Raw genomic sequence first — 14,843 nt, 5'->3', positions numbered from 1 at the left:
GAATTGCTGTCTATAAGTATTACGTCCAGCACTTTACTTTCGCATGTGGAGCTTTCATGTATCAAAGAGCTAGACCTCACCGGGAGCAAATATTATGATGTTTATCTTCGGAAAATTAATATCATTAGGCAAATTTGGAACTTTGCTGGTTGAATGATACTGGAATAACTGGCATTAGTTATCTTGCTACATGCACCAAACTTCGCAAGCTTGGGTTATCAAATAACAGCATAACATCGATCGAGGGAATTCTGAATCTTCAATATTTAGAGGCTCTTGATATTCAAAGAAACATGTTAGATGAAATGGAGAATATGGTGGTGAACTGGCCACTGATGAGATATTTGAATCTTTGTGAATGTGGGCTCTTTGGGTTCCCGATCCTCAACACTCCAAAATTATCAAAGTTGTTGTTGAAAGGTAATAATATCGGGTTAAAAGAGCTATGTAGGTTGAAAAAGATAAAAAGTTTGAGGTATTTGGCCCTTGATGAAGTTAATGTCGCTACAAGAAGGGCTGTTGGTACGGATTTAATAATATGTTCAAAATATCAATGAGCTTTTATTGGGGGCCAAGAACAAGATATTGATGATTGTTTTGGCTGGTACTCAACATGTTACTAATAATAATAAAATAATGAGAAGAAGAAGAAGAAAAAAAAAATAGGGAAATATTTCTTTATGTATATGTGTACTGATGACGATAATTTATATGTTTTTTTTCTAATAATCATGTAGCTTTACCACAAATCATGTTATTTGACATTAATGAAAGTGCAGGCTACACAATGATCATTGCCTATGCTGTTTGTACTGTGTTGCTCCTCATTACCTGGGATGGTCATTTGTTGTAGAAATAGAGTCTCTATTTGATTCAGATGTAACCATCAATATTAACACCAAATCATCGGCAACCGCCATTGTTTTTAGGTTAAAAAAAACAATAGACACGATACTATAAGTACCAGCTTATTTCATGACATATTGATAATAAATAATGGAATAATCATAGAAAAAATTTTTTAAAAGGCCTAATTTACAGAGTATAATTTTCAGGATTTGCTTAGTCAACATCAATGGCGCTGTGACCGAGTGGTTAAGGTGTTTCACTCGAATGTATGGAACATCGTGTTATGAAATGGGCTTTGCCCGCGCAGGTTCGAATCCTGTCTGCGTCGCTTCTTTTTACGAAGGCACTGTGACCGAGTGGTTAAGGTGTTTCACTCGAATGTATTGAGCATCGTGTTATGAAATGGGCTCTGCCCGCGCAGGTTCGAATCCTGTCTGTGTCGCTTGTATTTTTTTACTCAATATCATATTTTGATGAATATTCTATTTTTTGTCATCACAGCGATGTTTTAAAACAAAAATGGTTTACAGAATGCTCGTTATTAAGTAATGCACGATAAATTGAAGAAGAAAGGTAAAAAAGAACATATAAAATTAGCCAAAAACGAAATGAACCATATGAATATCCAAGAAATATATAAATCCTCCATTAAAAACAAAAATTCTAATCCCCGCGACAACCAAAGAAAATGATAAACACAAACCACACTGAGAGGAAATATCATTAAATAAAAACAAAACAAAAAAAATATGAGTTAAATAAATCAAGTATAATATAATAAAATAAACAACAAAAAGAAAACAAAACAAAAAAGCAACAACAAATAAACAACTATTATATTCAATAGAATGATCTACTACCAATAGATCTTTCCTCATCATCTAAATACTCAGGTAAATCATGCTCATTCTCCCTGAGTTCTTGCTGATTTTCTTCACTATTATATTCCAAGAAATCAACATCATTACTACTCATATCTGTAATCGAGTCTTCTATTACCAATTCCAAATGTGTCTGCTGCACAACATTAGTTGGATTGTCCAAGGAGTTATAATTCATGCTATTTGAGTTAGAAATTCCTGGAGAAGTACCTCTATCAACCATTAATCCTGTAGAAGCATCAGGATCCTCAGCGTTACCATTATAGCGGAAGATATTTCTGATGGTGGATCTGGCAGCATCAATTGATGACGATCTTCTTGGACCCACCGAGGCTCGCTTAACTTTTTTGGTAATATCATGTTTGCAAATCGGACATACCTTATGATAATTGCAAAGCCAGTTCAAACAACACTTATAATGGAAGTAATGACCACAGGGCAAAAGAACCACTTTTGATTTCAATTTCCTGAACGCTGCCAAGCAGATCGAGCATTGGTTCATTTGATACTGGTTCAATTCTTCTATTGATAGATGACGTTGGATCGAATGTTCTAGGGATTCAGAATCGGTGGATAGATTATCACCGGGGTCTAACGAGGATTTACCGTTACTCTTTTTGAATAAGTTGAGCAACATATTCAGGGATGTTTTCAGGTTGTTATTATTATTATTATCGTTGGCGGTCCCTCCAGAGTAGTATTCTCTTTTTTTCTCAAACTCATCTATAGGGATCAAATAATCAGCATTGAAGACATACACTGGTAAGTTTCTCACAGCATTTTTTGGGGCTTTATCCAAGCTTTTCTTGTGGCTTCTTCTTATTTTCATGACGACGTATAAAATCAGCAAGGCTATTGGTGGTGAAAACACCAAAGTCAACAAAGCATCCAAAAGTGGAGACGGAGTTTGTCCAGAGAACACTTTTAATGATATCGATTTATCGGAGCTGGCGTTAATTAATTTGCCAAGTTCCATCATGGTTTCCTTAGTGACGAAAATTGAAGGAATCACTATATCTTCTGGTAAAATTCTCGAGAACATTGTTATCAAACCTTTATTTTCTTGATCATTGCCAATTATCACGGTCTTTGCACCCAGTTTCTGGAAATTTAGAATCTTATCATAAAACGCACATCCGCCTCGTTGGTTTAAAACCATAACATCACGATCAAATTTCTTTTTGATAGGATCGTACCGAGGATTGTTCTTCAAGATATCTTCCAATTGTTTTAAATTACAACCATTATGTTTGATGAAAACCAAGTCCCCGGCAAAAAACGTCTGGTTTTTGGGTGGTGTTGCCTCCGAAGAGCTAGCATCAAGGGGCTGCTGGCTAATGATTCCAAGAGGTTTTGAATCATCATCGTAAGGATACTCGATGTCGATTGTCGGACCAAACGCAGCGTATCTTCCGATATCCCTTGAAGTTTTATTGAAGTATGGGTCGTACCATTGAAGAATTGCTGTCATTGGGAGCATCGATGGGCCCATTGTATCTAAATCAAATTTGTAACTGAATCTCGAAAATAGGGCCGTGCCCAAAACATAGACACAATAAAAACACACACAACTAGCAAGAACAACAGAGCCTATAAGGCTCAAATATGCCAATCTCATTGTACTGTGATTTTCTCTCTTTAAAAGGTGATGTTACTTGTCTTTTCGTGCTTTATTGTGACATAAACTTTAAATGGACTAAAAAAAACAAAACAAAGCAAAGCAAAACAAAACAACCACCGGGACAAACAGGAATAAAAATGATTATATTATAATATATTATAGGAAAGAATCACCAACGGGGGATAATAGATATCCACTTCAATATCTTCAATACATGAAATCACAAAACAACCAAAAAAAAACAAACACTAAAATCCCTGAAGATCATCATATTTTTTTTTTTTTTGTCTGTTTGCATGTGACGCAATTTAAATACATAAAACGCGACTTAGAAAGGGGTATCATTAAACTAAACTATACAAGTTCCTTAATAAAAAAATACACATGATTACGACATTTTTGGTCTATCCGTTAAGAGTGTGACCAGGTCCTTGGAACCCGCTTGGGGCTTCGGTGGCCGGCGTTGGGGGCATCGATTGTCTTTTGTTGGCGCCACCTTCGGTCATTGGGATGATGGTACGGCCATTTCTCGAGTAGAAATCAGCTCTACTGGTGGCGGTAGCTTCTTCTTTAAGATACAAAAATTGTGATGGGATCAATCTGATTAAGAAGTCGACTTTGCTTTCGATAAATGGGACGACTTTTTTGGTTGGCGGTTGGATAAACTTGTCCAAGTACCCAAAGCCAAGTAGGTAACCGGCAATCAACCCAAACAAATGGCCCCAGAACGAAGATCCTGGCATCAAGATGGTGATGACGACCAAGAATAATACTGGGGTGTAAAGGGTTGGCACGGCAAAGTTAGAGTTGATTCTGAAGACTGGGACGTTCAAACTTTCACGATAAGCAAAGTACGCGGCAAAGGAAAATACCCAGCCACTAGCACCGATGACATGGACATCACGGAACAACACGATACCAACGATACAGAATGGGATGGCGGTTGCCATGGCAAGAACGTTGAGGACGATCCCGGTATAGACCGTCCCATGTACCATTTCGAATCTTGCCAATGGGCCGTACAACGCCACGACATTAAGAATCAAGTGTAGGAGCGAAAGATGGCCCAATGGGTAGTTCGAGAGTCTTCCAAGGTTGAAGTAGAAGAGAGATTTAGGATTCAAGGCGATGGCGTCATTAATACCGGTGAAGAAGCTGACAAAGAAAATCAACACCAAGAACACCGACAATCCGGAGGCAAGGGCGGCAAATTTCCCGTTGGCGGACTGTGGGAACAATTGCCGAGTGATAGAGGCGACGGTGGCGTGGTGGAACAGGTCCATGGTATTTCTGTCTATCCGTGGATGATCTGGTTTGTTTGGTTGGTGGGATGGATGCCTGGCGGGGGGGAAGAAATTGGCTCCTGCCAATAAAATATTTTTTTTTTTCCTCTTTGTTTATTTGTTTACATTTCACGGCCCGCCCAGATGGTGCATGGATTGGCGAGGAGCTGCTGAAACAACGTAGTATTTGCTACCTGTTATGATGATTATTAATATAATATAATATAATATAATATAATATAATATACACTCAAAGGCGCCAGTCTTGTATTGCTGAGACAGCAATAGATAAGAGACTTCCAACCTCTGCCATTCATGATTTGCATTATCTCCTCGTTTTTTTATTTGTTACCATACTACTGCTAACCATAATAAGCTCAGTTCCAACCAACCACAAATCCTACCAGACAACATATCCATCACAGATACCATCAGCTACATCCTCTTGTGACATCTGGCAGGCGGTGCCAGGGCACAGAACATCGCATGGAAGCAGCACCCTTCTACAGTAATATATATCTATATATATTAATAATTTATTATTATTATCATTATTATTATAATCTTGGTAAGGCAGTTTAAAATACTTTCAAGTATCTCCCTCCACCGAGAAAACGTGTGAAAGGAGGGCCGACCCTTCGCTTTGTTTCATATTCCATTTTTCACTTTCATGTTCACTTTCATTTTTTTTTGTTGTATTTTTTTTTTTTTTTTTATTTCACGATTGCTGGCCAAAAAGTTTCTTTCTGCTTCTGCTCTTCCGTTGAGATTGTACCCACCTATCATGATAGCCTCTTTCCTCCAGGTACGTATTATTATCAATATTTATTACTCGGTTGAAATTTCTTTCTAACATGCGAATTCCTTTCTTGTTTAGTCTCTCAGTGATAGTCTCGATATCCCCGGGTTCAACTACAAGAAGTTAATCTTGGGGTTCACTTTCGCCCAATGGGCGTTTGAAACCGTGTTAACTTTCCGTCAAAACAAAGTCTTGGGCAAGCCTAATCCCCCAGAAACTTTGAAGTTTGACATTGATGCCAAAACTTTCAAGAAATCCCAAACCTATTCCAAAGCCAAAGCCAAGTTCTCGATCTTCACCAACGCCTACTCTTTACTCCAAAACTTTTTGTTCATCCAATACGACGTCTTGCCATTAGTGTGGCAAAAGGCCGGGACGGCCTTGAAATTCGTGGCTCCTTACTTGCCAAAGTTCTTGGGGCTCACCATGATGGGTGAAATCTCCCAATCGATGTTTTTCATTTTGTTTTTGCAATTGATCAGTCTTGCCACCAATTTCCCGATCGAGTGTTACCAACACTTTGTTTTGGAAGAGAAGTTCGGATTTAACAAGTTGACATTCAAACTATTCCTCTTGGATACCATCAAGATGTTACTTCTTAGTATTGCCTTTGGCGGACCATTGATTGCCGGGTTTTTGAAAATCGTGTTGTATTTTGGTGATAACTTTGCCCTTTATGCTTGGGGGATGACTTTTGCGTTCCAATTGGTCCTTCAAACCATTTTCCCTACCGTGATCCAACCGTTGTTCAACAAAGTCGAACCATTGGAAAAGGGGGAATTAAGAACTTCGATCGAGGAATTGGCCAAGAAAAACCGCTTCCCATTGACCCAATTGTTCGTGATCGATGGATCGAAAAGATCCACCCATTCTAACGCGTACTTTATGGGGCTTCCATGGTCTAAACAAATTGTCTTGTACGATACTTTGATCAAATCCGCCACTATCGAAGAAACCACCGCGGTGTTGGCCCACGAAATCGGTCACTGGGCTTTATCTCACAATTTGAAAATGATGATTATTTCCAACATGTACATCATTTCAGTGTTCTCGATGTTTTCGCTCTTCATCCATAACAATTCTCTCTTCAACTCCTTTGGTTTCTACGGGTATAAACCAGTGTTGGCAGGGTTCTGGATGTTCAATTACATTTTATCGCCATTCGATTGCGTGTTTACTTTCTTCAACCACATCATGTCGAGAAAACATGAATACGAAGCCGACAATTATGCCGTCAAGCAAGGTTATAGCCAAGAATTGTCTAGATCTTTGATCAAATTGCAAATTGAAAACTTGAGTGCCATGGATGCCGACTGGTTATACAGTGCTTACCATTACTCACACCCAATCTTGTCTGAAAGATTGAAGGCCATTGGTTACGTTGCCGAAAAGAAAGTTGTTCAAGAAAAAGAGGAGAAAAATGAGTAAATGACATAATTAGTTTTGTATAATTTAAGATGCCGAATGTATATTTTTTAATATTTTAGACTTTTTTTTTTTACCTCTTGTAAGACAAAAAACAAACAAAACAAAACATAACATAATAATAATAATAATATTGGTGAGATAGAATAAGAAAATGTTCCCAAAAAAAGAAATGAAAACCAATCTTGAATGTACTTTTTTTTGTCATATATTGGCAGCTATAGCTGAACTAATATAGGAAAAGCAAAAAAAAAAACATAATAAATAAAAACCGCGACAATACAATACCCAACTTTAATCAAAATATAACCCCTTAAACTGCTCATCAATGACATACGGCTGATCTTTATATTCTTCTTTGAAGATCAAATGTGGTTTCCGTTTCGCCAAATCTAATATGGTCTTGCCGAATTCTGAATTACACCACGAAAACCATGATCTGGTGTAATCAGTGCCTCCTGCCACTAGAACATTAACCCCTTCATGCATCAACCCCAAAGATCCTGTGGTACTCAAAAGCATGGCCAAATCGGCCTTTATTTCTTCGTCATCATCACTAGTACGGATTTTCACACAAAGACTCATTGGCCAAGCATGACGATACCCAACATGAGGACCCCCGATTCCTTCAAAGAACTTACCGGTCAAACAATAAGGGTTGGATTTTTTATCAAGCACCATTTTTCTGGTGTTTTGATACAATGGATCATTACGGTCGATGAACCCAAGGTCAGGAAGCGATAATAACGACGGAATATTGGCATCGTCCATGAATAACGCACTGTTATAGCCATCGATTTCGTAAGCAAACACTTTCCCGTGTACTGGGTGATCGACCACCCCGAACTCGTAAATGGATTCATTAAGCGCCAACGCCATATTGGTGGCCCGAGAATGAATGGATTGAAATTCCGGTTTATTTTCAAAAGATTCAGCAAGTTTGAAAAGTTCAGATGTCATAAATGCGTTACCAGGAACAAACAACTGGAAAATACACGCGTCATCCGAAGGCCTGAACGCTGATCTAATCAATTTGGTATTAAAATTCACCGGGTTCCCTGTCCCCGATAACGGTAAAGTTTCCGACCCAATGTTGGTATCTCTTTGAAAACCGTAATACGGAGGTTGTAAATTCCCGTTGGCGTTGAACGTTGGGGCTCGTTGACGTTTGATCACCAGGAAAATTGTCTCAAAGGCTTGTTGCCAAAGATCATTGAAGATCGAGGCGTCCCCAGTGGCCGCATAATATTGGTTTGATAACGCCAAAAATGACGCCAACGAATCAACTTCCCATTTACATTCAAACACATTGTCCCAATTCGGCCGAGGAAAGACTTTGTCGATCGCTGATTGTTGTCTTTCAATTCCTGATTCTGGAGGCGGCTGGAACGCATTACAATATGGATCATAAACAATATATCTTGCTTGAGTGTTGATGGCACCGGTGATCAAATCTTTTAGTGATTGGTCGTATTTGGCTAGGGGTTGATACACCGATAACTGCCAAGCAGAGTCTCGAAGCCATTCTGCATGAATATCCCCAGTGACAATGAATGATTGGGTATATTCTGACATATCAAAACTTGCCCCTCGCAAACCGGGTTCCCGTTGAGGAGGAGGAGAAGGAGGTCTCTTCATGGTTGGTGGTTCTGCTGAATTGCTCTTTCTGGTGGCGTTATGATGCCACAAGATCGTGGTGTCCAAAGTATTTGGCAAACAATTTTCAAACAACATCGCCAAGTCAGGATCAGCAATTCTCAACTTGAAATCGTCAATGATTTTTTCCACCGAATTTGACAGGTAAGTACGACACGGTTTGTCGGGTCTTTGGAATGGCAATTTCAATGGGCCATTAGAACGAGGTTCATGAGGTGTTTGCGAGTAGTCCACATAATTAGGACACATATTGGCTTTACTGAAAAGCGAAAATAACCCACCTTGAGACGGTGGTTGCTGCTGCTGAATCACCAATTTAGGGGTTCCCAACAAATCATCGTTATTATCGACAATCAAGTTGTGTACCAGCAGCTGTCCGTGTGTTTGTTGGAGAAGGTAGTAGACCATAAGCACGGACACTGCCAACATGAGATACCTAGTGTGCCGCAAAGTCCTGTGGGTGAGCATCGTGGGCAAGTAGTTAGGTTAGTGTTGTTGGCTGGTTACTTGAGTGGTGGTGATTGATTGGTGTGGGGGAGGAGGAGAGGAATTTTGAAACAGCCGAATTAAAAAAACCAGAAATTTGGCACCTGGTACGGTCAGCACCACCGGGCAGGTTCCCCGCGGCGGTGGTCGTACAACAAAAAAAAACCAAAAAAAACCGAAATTTTCCACCAGCTCACACGAAGTTTCTACAAGATCTTAATATAATATTGCATTTATTATACTTTCCACTTACTCACAATGTCTGACAAGGTTGCTGCTAGATCCAAGTTCTTGTCTGTTTTCTCAGACCTCGTCCAAGAATTGCAAGACGTCCTCAAGGGCTACGGAATCGCCGCCGATGCCATTGCGTGGTTCACCAGAAACTTGGAGTACAACACCCCTGGTGGGAAGTTGAACAGAGGGATTTCTGTCGTCGACACTTACGTCATCTTGAAAGGGTACAAATCATTCAACGAATTGTCGGTCGAAGAGTACAAGAAGGTCGCGATCTTGGGGTGGTGTATTGAATTGCTCCAAGCTTACTTTCTCGTTGCTGATGACATGATGGACGCTTCGATCACCAGAAGGGGCCAACCATGTTGGTACCGTGTTGAAGGGGTCAAGGATATTGCCATCAACGATGCTTTTATGTTGGAAGGGGCCATTTACATCTTGTTGAAGAAATACTTCCGTAACGACGCCTACTATGTCGATTTGATGGATTTGTTCCATGAAGTCACTTTCCAAACCGAATGTGGTCAATTGTTGGATTTGATCACCGCCCCAGAAGATCACGTTGATTTGGACAAGTTCTCTTTGGAAAAACACTCGTTTATTGTGATTTTCAAGACCGCATACTACAGTTTCTACTTGCCAGTGGCCTTGGCGATGTTTATGGCCGGGATCACCGATGCTAAGGACTTGAAGCAGGCTGAAGATGTGTTAATCCCATTGGGTGAATACTTCCAAATCCAAGACGATTATTTGGATTGTTTCGGTAAGCCAGAAGACATTGGTAAGATCGGTACCGATATCCAGGACAACAAGTGTTCATGGGTCGTCAACACCGCTTTGAAATTGGCTACCCCAGAACAAAGAGCCTCATTGGATGAAAACTACGGTAGAAAAGACTCTGCTAAAGAAGCTACCGTCAAGGCCATGTTCAACGAAATGGGGATCGACAAGATTTATCACGATTACGAAGAACAAGTTGTTGGACAACTCAAGGAAAAGATTGCCAAAATCGACGAAACTAGAGGTTTCAAAGGTGAAGTCTTGACCGCGTTCCTCAACAAGGTTTACAAACGTACCAAATAGATGCATTGATTGCTACTTTATTATTCTCCCTCTTGCTTTTTATGTCATTATTTTCTAATATTCTTCCGGACTTTGAAGTTATCTAAAAAATAACAATAACAATAATAATAGTAATAATAGTAATAATAATTACCGAATACACTTTTAATCGTTTACATTCAATTACTATTGTTAGTAATATAATATACTGATAATTTATTATTAGCCCACTCCACTCTAATGATTGTTAATTGGTATTTCCGTAGTTTGTCTAGCAAAAAATGTGCATGGCAAAAAAAAAACGTCTAACATTTCAGGCCAACTCGATCGGTTGGATTGAATGAAGAGACCTTTATTTATATATCGTATTTGCATGGCATTTGCAAGTTTCAGGATAGTTCGACATCATCAGATCGATTTTCAATGAATGCTGCCGACGCCTGGAATAATACCTGGCTAGGAGTGGATTCTCCCAGCTTGGATAAGAACGTTTGGAAGTCGCCCAGTATCAAATCACCAATTGATCTTGGGCCCCAAAACAATTCCCGGGAGAACATTGAACAACCAATTGACGATCCATCGACATTTTTACCATTCAATAATAATAATAATGAAGGTGATGATAATAATATTATTATTAATAATAATGATGATAGTTTGGGAAGTCAGGCAGATGATGCGGATTTGAATAACGTATGGGCGGATGTTGCAGATACTCAACCGCCAAAAACCGAAGATCACAAATATCCACAAGGGTTGGGGATTGCTGAGCAGAAAGAGAACGAGAAAACTGCACAAGAAAAAGATTGTGCCATCCAAGAAGTAGTAGAAGAAGAGGAACAACAAGTGGAAGAAGAAGGAGATGATGATGATGATGATGATGATGATGATGATGATGATGCTGAAGAAGAGGAAAAAAAAAAAGAAGAGGAAGATATCAAACAAGAAAAAAGAAAAGAAGAAGAAGAAAGAAAGCAAGCAGACGACGATGATGATTTTGGTGATTTTGAAGACACTCCAACCATGGTTTCAGAAACTAAGCCTCCATTAATCGACAGTATATTTCAAACTAGTCCCCAACTTCTCATTGACTCAATGTATAGTAATGATAACTCTGGAAATATTCCCAAACCGATTAGTATTGCAAAAAAACATGAATCACAATTACCAACCTCGATTTTGAATACTGGAGAAAAGACTCGAAAATGGTACAACACGTTATCTCGTCCCACTAGACAATTCATTCCCCAACAAAATAATCCGGGAACGTTAAGATGGATCAATAGTGAAACCCAAAGGAAACTCAACGGGGTGATTTCTCAATGGGATCAATCTGAAAATAACCGATCCTCCAATTCCACTATCGATTCCGACTATTCTTTTTCAAGAACAACACCGAAAAAAAATAATAATCATAATAATACTGAAGAATCAAATAGTAATGGTAAAGATGCTTATGCGGCGATGTTTGGCTGGACCACTAACACCGCTACCATCACCAAGGGAAATCAATCGACGTTACATAATGAGAACCTCAATTTTTCAGGCACTCCTACCACCCCAACGAGAATGGAAACCGTCAGGGAAAAACTTCTCAGACGAGCCTCTGTTGTTGCGGATCGATTAGTACAAGAGAGATTAGCTCATGAACTTGAAGAACAAGAACGTGAAAACCAGCGCCAGCGAGAAATTGATAAAGTGAACCAACGAAAGGCAGAGGAGCTCAAGAAATTAAAATTGGAAGAACAAGAGATCATCAATAACGACCCGGTGATGAATGATAATAGAGAAAATATTCGCGAAGAAGGTGCAACAGTACGTGCTAGTAAGATTTTCTCACCTTTGAATTCGTTTTTCGGGTTTCAAAGGAATAATCCGCAAAATAATAACAAACTATCATCGAAGATGGCGAAAAATATCAAGAAATCCAACATTTCTAGTAAAAATTTCTTCAAAAATGGAGCAACAACGGAAGATGGACCTAGAGATCCTACCCAGCAGGAAGATGGTAAGAAAGAAGAAGAAGAAGAGGAAGAAAAAGATGATGGATTTGGTGATTTTGTATTCCAAGCTACCGATGGTATTAATGAGGATGTCGAGTCAAGTGAAGATGAGATGGGAGGATTTGAGACGGCAAAGTATGGAAATATTGGTGATCTAGTTGATATTGCGATTGCTGATGATGAGCCTCCAATTGTGACACTGAAAAATAATGCAAATGATCACAGGCTGAGGTCAGAGATGCCAAATGATGAGGTATCGAACAAAAAAGAGTTGGTAAACGATAACCACGGGAAAGTTATAATTACAAATTCAGTTGCCAATAAAGATCCAAATATTAATGCTGCTGGACTGTCGTTGCCCCAAGGTGTTTTGAAACCAATCACCAAACCATTGACGATAATAACTGCAAAAAATATGGAATCAAAACATTCTGAAATCGCATCCAAAAGAGAAATTGAAAACCCCATTACATCCAACGATGATAATGATGATGATAACTTTGGTGATTTCAACCTTGCTTCACCTATCCATGGGCCAATCAATTTTAATAATGCAAATCCCCAAAACAACTCCACTACATTAGTTACGGGTTCAAGTAGCGGCTCTTTGGCTTCAAAATCTAATAATGTCCAGTCTTTTCCATCAAATTTTAATGCCCCTTCTTTGGCTTCAAAATCTAATAATGTCCAGTCTTTGCTATCAAAATCTAATCTTGACAATGGGTTGCCAAAAACTCCTACAGGATTAAGTATGGGAATGAAGCCATTGGTGCCATCGCGAACCCCGTCACAAACCAACTCCCGAAGGAATAGTATCACTAGCCATCATAGTCGTACGGTTTCGTTGACTAAAGCGGGGATATTATCATTGGAGAAAAACAACACCGGTGGGAAGATGTCGTTGAATAAAGGAGGAATTTTGTCATTAGAGAAAAACAACACCGGTGGGAAGATGCCGTCTAATCTCCAGCAAAAAAAGAAAAATAATAGACACAGTATTGGGTACTTTAATACTAATAGTATCCAACGTAATGATATGGGTTCAATTTCGTCATTGGACCAATTACACAATAGGGATCCAAAAATTAATAATCATGGAGGCTACGATCATGAATTTAAACCAATTGGGTTTGGTAATGAACAGATACTATTAAAATTACAAGATACGAATAACACCACCACCACCACCACCACGAGTCCTACGGTTCTGATGCGGTGTAATAGTTCTGGGAATGTGTGTAATAGACCTGGGAATATTTCTACTGGTTTTGGGAATCCTGATCTTACTTCAATTCTCGTTCCGTTGAAACCAGTGAACGTTGAAAATCGGGTGCTGACCAATATAGGCAACCCAAAAGCTGGCAATGAAGCCAATGGTCTTAGTTCTATGGTATCTACTACAACCTCCATGAGTGTAAATGATGATAACGACGATGACGATGACGATGATGATGATGATGATTTTGGCGATTTCGCGACCACCATACCTATGTCTGGGAAGGTACCAAATCAACCAAAAGTTGCTGCAGCATCAGTAACGACAATCCAAGATGAAGAAAACTTGATGAATCCAATCAAGGCTTTAGAGCCAATGAAGACTCCAAGTTCAATCAAGGCTTTAAAGCCAATACCGGCTCCAAGCCCAATGCAAGCGCTAAATTCAATGAGTGTTCTAAAACCAACAGTACCAAAACATACCCCTTCTAATATTGGTTTGCCAGTCCTAAAAAATTATAATGATTCGGATGATGATGATGATGATGATGATGATGATGATTGGGGGGAATTTGAGGATTTTCAAACCCCAACTACCGGAATGAATCAACTGTCTATCAACAACCCAAGAAGAAACCAACCAGTGAATACTTACAGAAATAATAATAATAATAACAGTACAAATAGACTCCAACAGAAACCGCAGGAAACTGAAGATGAAAAGATTAGAAGATTAGTTAGTCAGTTGCCTAGCCTTGATTTTATGCTTCAATGAACTGGACATAAAAAAAAAAGGATAGGGAGAAATGAAATATATCGAGGAATAAATATTACATTACATCGAAAAAAAATGAGAACTTTTCTTGGGTTTTCTCTATTGGCATCCCCACCGAATTGTCCTACAATGTAAAGATGTAATAACATATTATACCCACGTAACAACCCAAAGATATTTGTTTACATTTTTTTTGGAACATTTAACCGACAATAGTATCACCACAGCATACTTTTGAAGAGCAAAAAGAAAAAAAAAAAAAAAGAAAAAGAAAACCTTGAAATCATCAATATAGGAGAAGGACAATTATTTTGTATAGCACCTTGGCCAATAAGTTGGAATATTGATTACAAGTTGAAATAAGGAAAACGAGGAGAAAGTGATAACCACCAAGGGTCATTCGGAGGGGCGTAAGTAAGGTATGAACAATTTCCAAATAATGATTACAGAATAAACATAAATAATAATAATAATGAAATGACCGCAACTTCTAGAAATTTCTAATACTTTTCATGATTGTTTACATCACCAATATTTCTTTTCTTTTTTGCTGA

General features: G+C 38.8%; 7 protein-coding genes across 7 annotated transcripts; 4 read left to right on the top strand and 3 right to left on the bottom strand. All coding sequences in view use genetic code 12, as the record gives it.

Annotated features, from left to right (window-relative positions):
- Positions 1 to 293: 293 nt before the first annotated feature.
- DASC09_024710 (uncharacterized protein) lies at positions 294 to 557 on the top strand (the record flags this gene model as incomplete). The annotated part of the gene is made up of 1 exon (XM_064996074.1): positions 294 to 557. The coding sequence occupies one exon, from the start codon at positions 294 to 296 to the stop codon at positions 555 to 557; it is 264 nt and encodes an 87-aa protein (XP_064852146.1).
- A 1,132-nt stretch (positions 558 to 1,689) lies between these two features.
- DASC09_024700 (uncharacterized protein) lies at positions 1,690 to 3,222 on the bottom strand (the record flags this gene model as incomplete). The annotated part of the gene is made up of 1 exon (XM_064996073.1): positions 1,690 to 3,222. One exon carries the CDS (start codon positions 3,220 to 3,222, stop codon positions 1,690 to 1,692), a length of 1,533 nt encoding a protein of 510 aa, XP_064852145.1.
- A 533-nt stretch (positions 3,223 to 3,755) lies between these two features.
- RBD2 (putative rhomboid protease RBD2) lies at positions 3,756 to 4,634 on the bottom strand (the record flags this gene model as incomplete). The annotated part of the gene is made up of 1 exon (XM_064996072.1): positions 3,756 to 4,634. The coding sequence occupies one exon, from the start codon at positions 4,632 to 4,634 to the stop codon at positions 3,756 to 3,758; it is 879 nt and encodes a 292-aa protein (XP_064852144.1).
- A 784-nt stretch (positions 4,635 to 5,418) lies between these two features.
- STE24 (zinc metalloprotease) lies at positions 5,419 to 6,861 on the top strand (the record flags this gene model as incomplete). The annotated part of the gene is made up of 2 exons (XM_064996071.1): positions 5,419 to 5,439; positions 5,512 to 6,861. 2 exons carry the CDS (start codon positions 5,419 to 5,421, stop codon positions 6,859 to 6,861), a joined length of 1,371 nt encoding a protein of 456 aa, XP_064852143.1.
- A 291-nt stretch (positions 6,862 to 7,152) lies between these two features.
- On the bottom strand, positions 7,153 to 8,982 carry DASC09_024670 (glycoside hydrolase family 125 protein; the record flags this gene model as incomplete). The annotated part of the gene is made up of 1 exon (XM_064996070.1): positions 7,153 to 8,982. One exon carries the CDS (start codon positions 8,980 to 8,982, stop codon positions 7,153 to 7,155), a length of 1,830 nt encoding a protein of 609 aa, XP_064852142.1.
- A 276-nt stretch (positions 8,983 to 9,258) lies between these two features.
- On the top strand, positions 9,259 to 10,317 carry ERG20 (bifunctional (2E,6E)-farnesyl diphosphate synthase/dimethylallyltranstransferase; the record flags this gene model as incomplete). The annotated part of the gene is made up of 1 exon (XM_064996069.1): positions 9,259 to 10,317. The coding sequence occupies one exon, from the start codon at positions 9,259 to 9,261 to the stop codon at positions 10,315 to 10,317; it is 1,059 nt and encodes a 352-aa protein (XP_064852141.1).
- A 402-nt stretch (positions 10,318 to 10,719) lies between these two features.
- Positions 10,720 to 14,289, top strand: DASC09_024650 (uncharacterized protein; the record flags this gene model as incomplete). Its single annotated transcript, XM_064996068.1, has 1 exon — positions 10,720 to 14,289. The coding sequence occupies one exon, from the start codon at positions 10,720 to 10,722 to the stop codon at positions 14,287 to 14,289; it is 3,570 nt and encodes a 1,189-aa protein (XP_064852140.1).
- Between the last annotated feature and the right edge of the window lie 554 nt (positions 14,290 to 14,843).

The sequence above is a fragment of the Saccharomycopsis crataegensis genome (assembly GCF_037102585.1).
Source record: "Saccharomycopsis crataegensis DNA, jcf7180000000075, whole genome shotgun sequence".
Lineage (NCBI taxonomy): Eukaryota > Fungi > Ascomycota > Saccharomycetes > Ascoideales > Saccharomycopsidaceae > Saccharomycopsis > Saccharomycopsis crataegensis.
This window is presented reverse-complemented; position numbering and strand designations above follow the sequence as displayed.